Below are 14,642 nucleotides of genomic sequence, written 5' to 3'. Positions count from 1 at the left end.
AGCAAACTAACAGCAATAAATCTTCACCAAGAAAAGCAGCAGGTTTTCCACTGTCCCTGTGTAAGACATAAAAAGGATCTGTTGAAAGCCCAGTTAAAATTAGGGACATAAGTAGTTTTAAATTGTGGAACTACACCACCATTTTTAACCTTCCTGTATAAAGCCAAGTTCACAGGGAATGTTCAGAGGTTGCAACCTGTATTGTGCACCTAGAATAAGAAAACACTAAATCCACTTGTTCATCTTTTTTAAACAGTTCACAGATAAAAGAAATGCTGAAAGTATTTAAATGTTTTACCACTAGAGCCAAGAATAAAAAAGTAAATCTGGTGGTATTTAATAATCACAATAGTATTTTATATATGGCTCTATTAAATATTATTAGACTCTGGTTATAGGAAGATGCTATTAGCGAAAATAGGTATGCAAATAGTTTATAACAGGGCTTCTCAAACTATCCATGGTGAAGAACTTATTTTCTTCCAATCCCTCACAGACCAATACTATAGTAAAAAAATAAAACTTACAGGAAGAGTGACTTTAAAAAAGAGAAAATACAAGGCCAGAGATCACACTCTTGGCTATCACAGCAATATCATACTGCTATAAAAGTTTCTAAACACTCAATCTCAATCCTGTGCTTATCTCATACAGTGAACAGTTCACAAACCATACCCATACTTTAGGTAGCAGTGGTTTATGGAAGCAGGTAGACCATTCTTTCCTAAGTCCAAAAGTTGAACTTTAGAATCAAACACTTCTTAATTTATGTCACTGATATGAAGTCTTTCAAAATACAACAATATTTCAATAGACGTGAACTCCAAACTGTGTGGCTATCAAGCCCATAGTTCCTCTACTACCCCATGCTGCTTCTATAGGAGAGGACAGGCATACTCCTTAGATGGGGTCAAACCACTATTCCCTTAGCTCTGATTCCAATCTGAACACTGTATTTTTAAGAGGGGTAAAAACAAACTTATTTCAGCAGCAGGAGGCCACTTTAAATCACAAGCTCTGTAAGACAGAGGTAAGAAAGTAAATTATCCAGTGAGTGAGCCCAGCTGAAGCTCCAACATTCAAATGCTGATTTGCTGTCTTCCATTTGTTATACATAGTAACTCTAGAACTAACATTTATTTCTTTCTGAAAAAAATAATGTTCAAGTGAGCAAGAAAGCTTTGTAAAAGCTTAAAAATTAATTCTTATGATTGTATACACAAATGTGAACCTCTAGTCTGTACAAACAGAAAAATCACATGGCATAGTTGAGAGGCTGGAGCACTAGAATCCAAAATAAAGTTTGCCAGTTCTGTGGCCTTAGACAAGGTATCCTATCTATCCTAGCCTCACCTACCTCCTGTGGGGATAAGTCAGTCAGTGCCTATCTCACAGCACTGTTGCAAGGATTAAAAAATTATCCACCCAAAGTACCTAGCACACAGTGCCTAGTAAATTCTCAGTAACATATTAGCTATACTCTAATAAACATTTCACCTAATCCATTCACTCATCCGTCCACCTATCCAACAAATATTTAGTAACTAGAATATGCCAGTTATATTCATGGCATTGACCCTTGCCTCCCCAGAATGTTCAGTTTATTCCTCAGAGAATTTTTTTCAGTCTAATAAGATATAAATATAACTTATTAAAAATCAACTACCTGACAACAAACTTCCAGTTTTGTTAAGACTTATCAGTCATGTTGATCTAGAGCTCTCTCTTATGACAACCAATACCACAGGGTTTCAAAATAAGATTTTTTTTTTTTTTTATAGATTTTATTTATTTATTTGACAGAGAGACACAGTGAGAGAGGGAACACAAGCAGTGGGAGTGAGAGAGGGAGAAGCAGGCTTCCTGCGGAGCATGGAGCCCGATGTGGGGCTCGATCCCAGGACCCTGGGATCATGACCTGAACCGAAGGCAGACGCTTAACGACTGAGCCACCCAGGCGCCCTCAAAATAAGATTTTTTAAATCTGCATCAAAAAGCCAAAGTTGAGAGTAAATGGTCTTTATTCAAAACAGCAGTGTATACGTGTGTTTATGTATGTATGCAGATTCCCTTAAAAACATCAATAATCTTGCTAAAAATAAAAACTAGATCCACTCCAAGAGATTCTTAGAAGTCTGAAATAAAACGGCAAAGACCAACTGCACCAGTTGCTGGCCACTTGGAGAAGAGGTCAGGCAGGATGCATGATTCCTAGACTGGCTTTATTCCAGTTTTGTAGATTCTGGGAGGTAAGGTCTACAGCCTGAATTTCTCACATCAATCACCGTCAAAGAACAGCTATTACCATAGAAGAATTTTAGTCTCAAAGAAACTGTAATGCCACAGAATCTCCCCTTAGCATATTCTGTAAAGTCAATAACTAGACTTTCATTTAATTCTGGCTTCTTTCACTGACTGATCTGTGAATTTGGCAGTTTTCTTATTTGGTTAAGCCTAGATCATTTTTTTCTAACACTGAACAAAGAAGGTAGTTACTGCCAAAATGTAAATTCAAAAAGCAGAAAGCAGCATTAGTCTTGAATTTAACACATTTTATGGCTCAAGTGGGATAGGGGTTCCATTTCATAACGGGCTGAGTCAAATAATAAATAGGATTTAAATCACTGCTGTTCAGTTTTGATGTGAAAGAAATTTAAGTAACTTCAATAGCAAAAAAAAAAAAAAAAAGATATTTTGCTCCTGACACATATGGGATTAGTTGCAATGCTCCAAAACACTTAATCAATATCACCTCTATAATATTTCAGTTGAAAGAGCATACTTCATTATTATTCTCTTGGATCTAATGCTCATCAATGGTCCACAATTTTAAAGTTAAATCAACTAATAATTGTTGCAAAAAGGGGGAAAAGGGAAATTCAACAGAATATAGCACTGCTATCCTCAAAAAATTAGTCATGAGATAGTTCAATCATGCAATCAAACATACAAATGTATAATCACAATTAAAGGTTAAGTGATGAGGATGTTTTATTTTGAATATTAAGTTTTTACTTTACCAACTCAATATACATACCAATCTGCAAATTTTCCCACATGTAGCTGGAAAGTAATTTTTCCAAAGTAAAATGAGTGTTAAAAAAGCTCTGCTGGAACAAAATTCACTTCCCCTCTCATATATAACAAATCAAAAAATTTCAAAACTGTTAGGAGCTATCTACTCCTAACATGTTTTAAGTTTGTTATATTGAGGAGCATAGACCACTGCTTAATTAGAAGGCTTTTAGGTGATTTGTGGGCACTTCAATTATAGTTTGTTTCTGCTTCCTTAACAGGAGGCAGTGCTTGCTAAAATAAGTCCAGAAGGAAACACTAAAAAGAGTAACTGTGACTGCCTCTGGGAAGAGGGTGGCTGAAAACAGAGATGAAAAGTGAGAGCTTCTTTTCACTACATACTCTTTTTTGCTTTTTGATTTATGTACCAAGTGTACCCAAAAGGCTGTTTAATACGGTTAACATATTAAAAAGACTTCAGCTTTTAAAAAGCACACCACAGTAATACCAGAACAAGGTGATTATTCACCTTTCTCAAGAGGTCCCTCACAACCGAATTGAAGATTATGCATTTCTGCACAAAATGAAAAACAGGGGTTTTCTTCTATTCAAAGGAAAATATTTTGGTTTTAATTGTTTTAAAGGCTATCCGTAAACCAAACTTGAAAATAGTTATCTACAAGCCCTCATTTGGAGGCTAAAAACAGAAGGTAAAGAAGATCTTAATAGTCAGGCTATCAAGTTTGATTTGATTTTGTGTAAGGGGGTTTTCCAAAAGGTTTTTGCATTCTAGGACTACAGCTGTCCTTTAAAATAATTATTTACTCAGCAGCATTATGTGTGATGGCCAAGTACAAAATATAATCTGTAAGACCAGTCACATGAGACTTTTGCAATAATGCAGAAAGGAGAGTGAGAAATGAATAGTGCAGACAACACAGTTATAGACTCACAAACTATGTAAATGATCCTAAGAGAATCCAAAGAAAACCCTACAGAGCAATCACAGATGATACCAGAAGCCTGGGTGACTTGGGCAGATGCGGTATCACCAACAGAGGACAGGAAATATTTTACTGACTTATCATTGTAACATGTATGTTAGCATACTAACAGGCACAGGTAATTTTAAAAATAAAGACTAAGATTTTTAAAAATCATAACTCCTTAGGCAATGGTGCCAAGAAGCAGCACTCCAATATTCTGCACATGGGAAAATAAACTGTATTATACAACTATACTGGAGAGCAATTTGGCAACATGCTTAAAATCATGCATAACCTTTAAGCCATTAACTTCAACTATAGGTATTTTTTTTTTTTAAGATTTTATTTTATTTATTTGACAGAGAGAGACAGCGAGAGAGGGAACACAAGCAGGGGGAGTAGGAGAGGGAGAAGCAGGCTTCCCACCGAGCAGGGAGCCCGATGCGGGGCTCGATCCCAGGGCCGTGGAATCATGACCTGAGCCGAAGGCAGACGCTCAACGACTGAGCCACCCAGGCGCCCCTAACTATAGGTATTTATTAAAGCACAGGAAAAACACTAGAAAAGTAAACCCCAAAATCTTAATAGTGCTACCCACCCTCATGTTATGAGCTTATAAACCGAGTAATTTTCTTTCTGGTTGGGGTGTGTGTGTGTGTGTGTGTGTGTGTGTGTGTGAGAGAGAGAGAGAGAGAGAGAGAAAGAGAGAGAGATTTCTCCAAACTTCTCTTAAAATGAATACATATGGGTTTTGTTTTAAAAAATCGTATTCTGGCACATTACTATTGTCCCATAAATAAACAAACATTGGCTACTTACATCAAATGAAACTAGCTGGGGACAGGGATAGAGGTATAGAAGGTACTAAGGAAAAGAATTCATATTAATCATCAGGATACAATGACTATCTGTGGTGTTTAGGTACTATTTGGAGTAAAACTAAAACCTTAAAATATTATGCCAAAATACAGCTGACGAATTCAGACTCAAACAGTAAAAAAGTTTTATATTTTGACTAAGTTAATATTAAGTTACCACTCTTTTGCTGAATCAATTTTTTCTACTCTATTTTTGGGCTTGGTGCCAACATTAACAAAAATACAGGGTACTACTCTTGCATACACTAGTGTCCATTTCAGCTCTTTCGGTTTTAATAAGTACAGTGTGTCACCATATAGATGGAGATGTGCATTACACTGTACTTTTTGCTATTAAATCTAATCTTTACAAGATAAAGCCATTTTACAGAATCATCTTCTACAAATAGTTTATGGGAAAAAATAAAGCTATTTTCTCTTTAAGTATATTTTCTCATACACTGCCAAAGGAAATAATATCCAAGTACCACAATTTAAGTATTTTACAAAAGAAAAACTATGAACTAATCTCCAAGAGAAAAGCATATGCAACCAAGCTTTCGTGTAAGTGCTGAAATTAGAAGCTTTCATCTAAGAAACTAGGGTAGACGTGGGTAAAGTACAAGTGAGAATATCTGACTACAAAATAAGACCTGGTAAAGACCCTCGCCAAAGGCTAATGCTCTGTACAGGCTTGTCAAAGCTAAGGCTGAGCTAAAAGTCCAGAAAAATGCTAGGAAGACTTAAAATCCCTGGTGTTGCTCAGCAAAGCTCTTGAAATCTCGGATATTAAGCTGAAGATCAGAATTTATAATTATATAGTAGCTAGTTGAAGCCAAAGGTGACAAGAAAACAAAAGAAAAGAAACCAGTGAATACTGTGCACCCACACCTTTTAATATCAAAATAGGCATTTGAAGAGTACATATGCCATTTCATCTGGGCCAAATATGCTACAACTGAAGTTAAAATTTTTCATTATCTTCCATTTACTTGGTAAAGCATTGAGTTTGGAATCCCACTGTAACTATTAAAATCAATACCAACTACTAAATCTGTTACTACATAATTAAACATCAATAAAAATAGTATTTATTAAGCTTCTATTCATTACAGCAGGAAGGCCATGCATTATCCTCATATTAAAGAAGAAACTAAGGCCCAGAGATGCTAGCTGATTTATTAAATCATCTCCCCCATGAGAAATACCATGTATGCTAGGCTCCTTAAATTAGCCCAAGATAGTTACAAGAAACAACACTAATACAGTTTGTCATCACTGATGTATATACCATAAACACAGGAAGCACTATCAGAAAGCTTTCTCAAAAAGGCAATGGATTCCAATAAGCCCTCTGATCTTAAGGGAAAGGAACAAAGTCCAGGATGTCTCCAGGATTATATGAATCTTAAAAACATCCTGAGAAGTCAGACAGACTTAGATTTGCCTACCCTAAGGCAAGTAAACTACCTTACTAAGGAATACCTACCAGTACTCCTCAATTCTCTTTAGCTTACCTCCTATTTTCTGCAATGTTGATTCCCCAATATCTTACATCTGTGTGACCCATTGGCTAAAAGCTGTCTTTTTCCAAATGAGAAAATTTACTAAATTGACTTCTATTAGCTACAAATCTTCTCCTCAAATATGACAGATTATTAAATATAAAGATTCTGATATATTCGCTTTCTTGTACATTTTGAAGTTCTAAGTCTGTAAGAGACCTAAGTTTTGGAAAATACACTTCCTGATGCTTGAGCAAGAAACACTGGATTAATTCTTTTGTGAACACTATTTCTATTTCCCCTTATGCCGACATTCATCAAGTCACATAATCTATATGTATATGAGCTTCCTCATTTGTAAAATGGGGATAATAATGGTTCCCAAATCAGAGCTGTTACATGGCTTCAAAGCTATAATACATATAAAGTACTCTGAATAGTACCTGGCACATAGTAAGAACTAACATCTATTGAGTCCTTACAATGGATGAAGCAGTTGTAATAATGGAAAGCAAAATGCATCAAAGATGGCAATTTGTGATTTGAGTCCAAACTCTAGAATAAATTCACTTTACACCCTTGAAAAGCCACTCAGCTTCTATGAGTGACTGAATCATACATATAATCCAGTTAATACTGGTTCTATCAGCTCCTGGAGTTCCTAGGATATAATAATGTATGTCAAATGTTTTTATCTACTATAAAAAGCTGTTACTTACAATTAGTAACATCTTACTTGCTAAAGCAAAAATATAACTAAGTGATCAAAATGTCAGACTGCATACTCAATTTAATCCTCATACAGCATGTACTTAGCCTCATGTTAAAAATAATGCTAACAAGACTGCTTATCTGGTTTACCATCCATAGCAAATAAAAAGCTGGAAATAAAAGGGGTAAGACATGTAAGTTTAACAACAAAAACAGTAAGAAAAAAAGACAGCCAACTAGAAAGACAAATTATGCAAGGCACCTCAAAGACAGGGGACATTATAGAAATAAACAGATGTAAATACCCAAAGGGATTCTCGAGGACTACTGTCCAGTATGGGGCAACAAATTATGTTCTTAAAGATAATACTAAGTCATCAAAACATGGCTAAGCTGTGTTCAATATTCTCTGACTAAAGAGGCAGAAATTTATGTAATACACTTCAGAAAGATTTACAATTAAAATGGCTAAAATGTAAAAATTTTGGTGCTTGAAAGAATTTCAAGTTATCTGACTGAAATATCCAGGAACAATGACATGTGAACCAACTTACTCTTTACTGAAGTCAGAAAACTGAAAGGAGGAACCAAGACCCACACAATTTTTTTGTTGTTAAAACATTTAAAGGCCAAATTGTATTCTACTTGAGACTTGAATTTTAGACTAGGGTTTCCATTTCATAGTTTAACAAGCTACTATCTAGTCTAACAAGCTACTAACTTCATGCAGTGTCACACACACACACAATACACGGTGATATATGTCATTAGGCCTAGTATAAGCCCTTTACAAATGTGAATTATTCCTTTCAGTTCACAAAGCACTTCCACCATTTTCTCATCAGCTTTGAAGAACCACAGGTATGTAAGGCAGATAACATCTACCCTTAGAACTGTTGTGAGGATCAGACATAATCTAACCAAACTTTCCTTCACAGGGTCTTGTAAATAGCAGGTGCTCAATTAACATTAGTGACTTTTCTTACAGATAAGACACTGATGCTTTAAATAAAGGAAGAAATATGAGCGAGTTTACAAAGCTCACTGGTCTCCCAGCCTCACTCGTGTTTCTCACCAACACACCATTTCTACAAAGCATTTACTGACCCAGTTTCCTCATGATTCATTTTCAAGAAAATTTCTTGTACCCAGAACTGTATTAATTCATTCACAGTATCTGCGTGCTTTCTATGTGTCAGTCACTGTTAATATTGCAGTGAACAAACCTGACACTGATCCTGCTCTTGGGAAGTTGCTATTTTAGTGAGAGAAGACAAGCAACAAATAAGAGAATTTCGACAGTAACAAGGGCCTGACTGGGTGATAAAAGGGTCAATGAACTAATGGGGCCACTTAAGAGCAGTTGGAAAGTACCTGTGAGGAAACATCTGAATGATACCTAAATGACAAAGTAGATGGAACTCTGACCTTTTCACTTATTAATAACATACTCTGCCTTACATCCAATAAAGGAGGAATGAGGCAGCTAACAATTCTAAACAAAATAACTTTTTACATAAAGGGAAAAACAAAATTTTAAAGGAATAAATTTTGATGGTAATCAGTTTTAAGCACTGGAACTATGAAAGACACAAGTATTTTACAATTTGGGGCACCTGGATGGCACAGTCGGTTAAGCATCGAACTCTTGGTTTTGGCTCAGGTCGTGATCTCAGGATCAAGATCAAGCCCTGTGTCTGGCTCCAGTCTCAGAGCTCAGGACAGAGTCTGTCCCTCATCCTCCCCCTTGGGCCCTTCCCCCCACGCATGCTCACTCGCACACTCTCTCTCTCTCTCTCTCTAAAATAAATAAAATCTCTTAAAAATTTTTACAATTTTGTCTTCAAATTATCATCTCAAAAAAAAAAAAAACAAATTATCATCTCAGTGAGAAAAGAAAAACAGTAAACCATTAATGAACAGTCTATGATAATGTGCCAAGATGAGCGATACAAGCTGTCATCATTAAAAGTTCAGATAAAGGAAGAAATCAATGTGGACCAGAACAATACTTCTCAAATATTAATATGCTATAAACCACCTGATACAGTAGATCAAGACGGGGGGGGGGGGCCCTAAGATTCTGAGATACTATATTTCTGCGTTTCTAACAAGGTACCAGGTGAGGCCAATTCCACTTGTCTCGCTGATCCATGGAAAGATTCAGACAGGTTTGGGGGAACGATGTAGGTTTTACATGAAAAGTTCTACAGGAAAGATTAGTTTGATCTTTTCTAGGAACAATGAGATCATTTGACTGCAATGAAGAGCCACTCCTCCATTCCAAGAGGATGCACTGAGCACCGACTCTGTGCAGGGTACAGTAAAAATCTCATTGACAAGTCTAATGGAATGGACAATTAAAAGATTCTTGAGAGATACCATTTCACACAAGAAAAACAAACCATCTAATTGTCCATTAACGGTCAGATGAGGACAATTATGTCATATTCATACAATGAGGTGCTCTATAGTAATGAAAAGGAATGAATTATAGCCACAGTCTAGAATGGACTAATCTCAAAAACAATGTGAGATATGCATATATGACTCAAGACGTAGGAGAACATGTACTACGATTTAATTCACATTTCATTCATATAATTGATATAAACAGGCAAAACTGAACAAATTGTTTAGAAATACTCTGTATGGTGAAGCTTTAAGAAAACCCAATCCCTGAAACAAAGCTCACAATAGTGATTATAGGGTGGGGATTAGGGATGAGAGGAAAGGATGAAATAGGGGAAGAGGCTTCAAAGATATTCACAATGTTCTATTTCTCAGGTTGAATGGCAGGTAGCTGGATGTTTATTTTGTGATTATTTAAATTATGTATCATAGATACTATTTTGCATGTGTGATATATTTTGATATTTTTTATAGTTCTTTGCAAATGCTATCAATGATTTTTCTAAAAACTAAATCAGGGAATTATTGGTGATGGAGATTCTAACAACAGTGAGTTGAAGGAAGAATGGAAAACTACAAATATAGATAATTCTTTAACCACTGACTTCAAGAGGAAAAAAGTGGAAACTAAGAATGGAACTAAGTGAAAAAGAGAACTGAACATTGTAATATGGGAAAGTCCTGACAATGTTGACATGTTAAGGGGAAAGTAATATTAAAGATACAGAAGATGTGATGAAACAGAACCAAAGGTAGGAAAGGAAAGGTTCGATACAAGAAGAAAAACAGGTCTTGACCACTAACAAGATGCCAGGAACAAATGTGATTAAACATGAGACTAACCAAATAGTCCTGTGTTGCTGGAACGTACACTTCCTATGAGGCTTGGAAATAGTAGGAAATTAACCTGAACACAAAAGCAAGGACATCTTGGTAGGCCTTGAATTCACTGCAACATCACTGTAAACATTTAAGGAAGGCAGTTAACAAGATCTAAACTTTCTTTTTTTTTTTTTTTTTTTTTAAAGATTTTATTTATTTATTTGCGAGAGAGAGAATGAGAGACAGAGAGCACGAGAGGGAAGAGGGCAGAGGGAGAAGCAGACCCCCTGCTGAGCAGGGAGCCCGATGTGGGACTCGATCCCGGGACTCCAGGATCATGACCTGAGCCGAAGGCAGTCGCTTAACCAACTGAGCCACCCAGGCGCCCAACAAGATCTAAACTTTCACATTAAGTGAATGTTTTAATTAAATTATGAAGGATGGACTGAACAGGGCTAAGAGAACAATTCAAGATACCAATAGAATAATCTATAAAAGATATCAGGACATGTACTAGGAGCAGTATAAAAATGAGGGGCGCCTGGGTGAATCAGTCGTTAAGGGTCCAACTCTTGATTTCGGCTCAGGTCATGATCTCAGGGTCGTGGGATCAAGTCCCATGGCCGGCTTGCACTCAGTGGGGAGTCTGCTTCTCTCCCTCTCCCTCTGACCCTCCCCCCCACCCCGCTCGTGTCTCCCCCTCTTAAAATAAATAAATCTTAAAAAAAATAAAATGAAATCTTTTATTCATTCATTTATTCTACCTATATCAGTTAAAAGGTCTCTATTGGAACATAACATGTGAAAAAGCAAAGTTCTCCAGTAGCTTATGTTCTGGTGGGGGAGTCAAACAAGAAAACAAACAAGACAGTTACAGACAGTGGAAAATGCTATGAAACAGAGTGGTGTGATGGAGGATGATGGGGAGGGAGCGACATTCAACAGGGCTGGGAGGCAAGGCCTGTCTTGAAATGGGGGAATTTAAGCCAAGGACCTAAAGAATCAAAAGAAGCCACTAAATACTTGAGTATTTCAGGAAGAGAAAACAACTAAAATGTCACTGTGAATGGAGCCCAGAATAAAGTAGGAGGTGAGTTTGGAGAAAGAGACAGGAGTAGCAGGACCCTGAAGAATGTGGTAAGAAGTCTGTATTTTATTGCAAGTGGATATGATTGATGGCATAGAGATAGATGAGAAGCAGATGAATTTGATGTATTTTGGAGGTGGAACCAACAGGATTTGCTGAGGAGGGGGGAAAAAGAACAAATGTAGGTTAATGCCTAGGTTTTCTGACTTGTTCAAATGGTTAGATGGTAGTTCCATTTACTAAGACGGGAGAGACTGAGGTAAGACCAAGGATGGGGAGAGAGGAAGGAAGGGGAGATGACAGTAATCTTATTTTGGACAAGTTAAATTTGAGATGCCTATAAGATATCCAAAAAGCGATGTCAGGCGGGCAGTAGGATATTTAAGAGTGGCATGCAAAAACCACGTCTGGCAAGAAATATAAATCTAAAGCTTTTCAGAATATAAATAATATTTAAGTCGAGGAAAGGAACTTAAGGAGGGTCTACTACTGTAACTTTTGTAACACAAATAATAACACTGAAGCAACTAAGATTAAATGGTAACTTACTATGTCTGACACTGTTCTAGTTATTGACACATTTCAGCCTATTTTAATCCTCAAAACAACTAAAATGAGGAAAATAACTATAAAGAGATTAACTTAACCAAAGTCATTCAGCTAATTTTAGAGATAGGACTCAAACCCAAGCAGTCTGGCTCCATGAGCGTGCTTTTACCTACTCTCGATACACTATGTCAAGCAGAGACCTGACAGAAGGATGCCTAAACCCAAGTCCTGAGGCACTCCAACATTCACAGATGGGGAAAGGAGAAGACAACATAAGAGATGTTTATGCCCGCTACATAGTTTCAGATAAACGCTGAACCACAGGTTCAGAAGTGGCTACAAAGTAAATCTCCACTTGGGAAGTTACAGATGTCAGGTCCCAGCAGAGAATCAATGAAGTTTACCTTACCTTCCCAAAAGCCCTAGATTCCTAGATCCTTCACTACACCTCCTTCACCTATTTGTCTTCCTAAAGAGTCTTTCTCCAAATCCAGGCATCTCAAAACAAGACCCCAAGAATCTGTCACACACACCCGTAGCCTCTGTTCCCTTCCTCAGCCCTCAACTCCCCCAGTAGGTGGCAGAGAAAGCTGTTGCGCCTCCCAACAAAAAGTGAAGATGAAAGAGAAAGGTTTTAGGGGAAAACCTTGTCCCAGTCTCACCAGGCCCAGGGGAAGACCGCTAAGCAGCGCGTCTGGCGGGACTGGACTAAGAACTGAGCTCCCCACGTGGGCCTGTAGAAACGGAACCCCACTCACCAAGCCATCTATCTGCACTTGCTTCACCGCCGAATCTCCAGACCCGCCTTTGCCTTTGCCTTTCCCCGCCGGGCCGGTGGTGGAGCTGGAAGAAGTGGCAGCAGAGCCGGTGCCTTCCTTGCGGGACGCCATCTTTTCAGCCAGACAGGAAAAAAAGAGAAACGTGAGTGACCGGAAGCGGAAGTACGAGCTTTACGTGACGTCCTGCACAGTCCGAGGGGCGGAGCTGGGAGGAAAAGCTGGAGTGGGGCTCCGCCTCCCTTCTCTTTTCCAGCCTCGCCTCCTTCGCGGAGGTATACTTTTGCGCATGTGCATTGTGCTTTTGTGGCTTCTTTCTCATCAAAAGCTTTAAGACAAAATTAGACTTTTGTAAAATATTTTCCACCATATGTTTAGTCAGTCTCTATTAGTCAGTTGACCTTAACAGCATTATAGCTCTTGTTTTATGTAGCGTCTCGCCTAAAAACGATTTCACTTTTTTTTTTTTTTTTTTAATTAATCCCCATTCGCAATCTTGTAAACTATGAAGAGCTGTACTAACTCCCATCACACATACTTGGAAACTGAGACGGGGTTTGTCCAACGTCACTCTGTTAATTAGTGGCGAGCTGGTATTGCAGTTTGTTTTAGGTAGTTTTAGGTAGCAGTCTCTAACCACTTAGATTATACAGAAAGTATAATGTGGGAACTTTGATCAGAATAACGAGACTTAACAGCCATTTGCTGCTATTAGTTTTATGCAGGATTTACATGAGTAAAGTACCAAAGAAGCTATTTTATGTACATTGTTCAAGGATAATGCAGAACATATTCCCTAAAAATCATGCTGACTTATAACATAGTTCTCTGAAATATAGAACTGAAGTCTTTAAAACAATACTTAACAGTTTTAGCAAATCATTTTAGATAAGGAATTTAAGACATTCTTATGTTTCCAAATTTTGCCTATTGCTTATTTTTGAAATGTCTACTCAATCAATAGATGTCTATGCAGAACTGATAATTCCCAAATTTATTTTTCCCTAGACCTCTCCACTGAAGTCCACACCAGCATATCCATCTGCCTATGCAACTTCTCTACTTAAATGTTCAACATGTACCACCAACTTAACCTTTCCAAAACTGAGCTCCAAATACCACCTCCCTCACATAGTCTTCCTCACCTCATTTGATGACATCTTGATTCTTCCAGTTGATTAGACCAAAAACCTTGGAGTCACCTTTGACTTCTCTGTTTCCCTCACACCCCTGCGGGCAACCCTAGCTCAGACTATACAGGAAAGGGAATTCTAGGAAGTATGATTCCAGCTTAGCAAAGTTGACATAGTACAAATCCACTCAACTACGTCTAAAAGAAACTCACTTCAAATATAATGGTATAGGCACATTGAAAGTAAAATGATGGAAAAAATATATCATGCCAACATTAAGCAAAAGAATGCAGGAGTGATTATATTAATATCAGATAAAGGAGAATTTGGAGAAAAGGAAATCACCAGAGACAGAGGGAGACATTATACAATGATAAAATGGCCAATCACCAAAAACACATAGTAATTCTAAATGTGTATGTCCTAGTAACAAAGCTGAGCTTCTGTAAAGAAAAAACTCCTAGAACTCAAAGAACAAATAGACAAATACACAGTCATAGTTAGAGATTTCAACTCCCCTCTCTCAACAATTGACAGAACAACTAGAGAGAAAATTAGCTAGGATATAAAGGAACTCAGCAATACCATCAACAGGATCTAATCAATACTTATAGAACATTCCACCCAACAACAGAATACACATTCATTTCATTATTTTCAAATGCCCATGGAACATATAAACCATATCCTGAGCCATAAACAAACCTCAACAAATTTAAAAGAACTGAAATCACACAGAGTTATGTTCTCCAACCACAATGGATTCAAACTAGAAGTCAAAACATAAAG

The 14,642-nt window shown here is 37.3% G+C and overlaps 1 protein-coding gene across 2 annotated transcripts in view; it reads right to left on the bottom strand.

Annotated features, from left to right (window-relative positions):
• The window catches only part of EIF3H (eukaryotic translation initiation factor 3 subunit H), a 93,970-nt gene extending 81,100 nt beyond the window's left edge, over positions 1–12,870 (bottom strand). For both annotated transcript variants that reach the window (XM_036103548.2, XM_078072075.1), the window contains exon 1: positions 12,703–12,870. In XM_036103548.2, coding sequence (XP_035959441.1) covers positions 12,703–12,834 — 132 coding nt within the window. In that variant the 5' untranslated portion in view covers positions 12,835–12,870. The remainder of the gene's footprint in view (positions 1–12,702) is intronic.
• Positions 12,871–14,642: the final 1,772 nt, after the last annotated feature.

Source organism: Halichoerus grypus, chromosome 5 (genome assembly GCF_964656455.1).
Source record: "Halichoerus grypus chromosome 5, mHalGry1.hap1.1, whole genome shotgun sequence".
In the NCBI taxonomy this organism is placed as follows: domain Eukaryota; kingdom Metazoa; phylum Chordata; class Mammalia; order Carnivora; family Phocidae; genus Halichoerus; species Halichoerus grypus.
The sequence above is the reverse complement of the archived record's forward strand: the minus strand, read 5'-3'. Positions and strand labels throughout refer to the sequence as shown.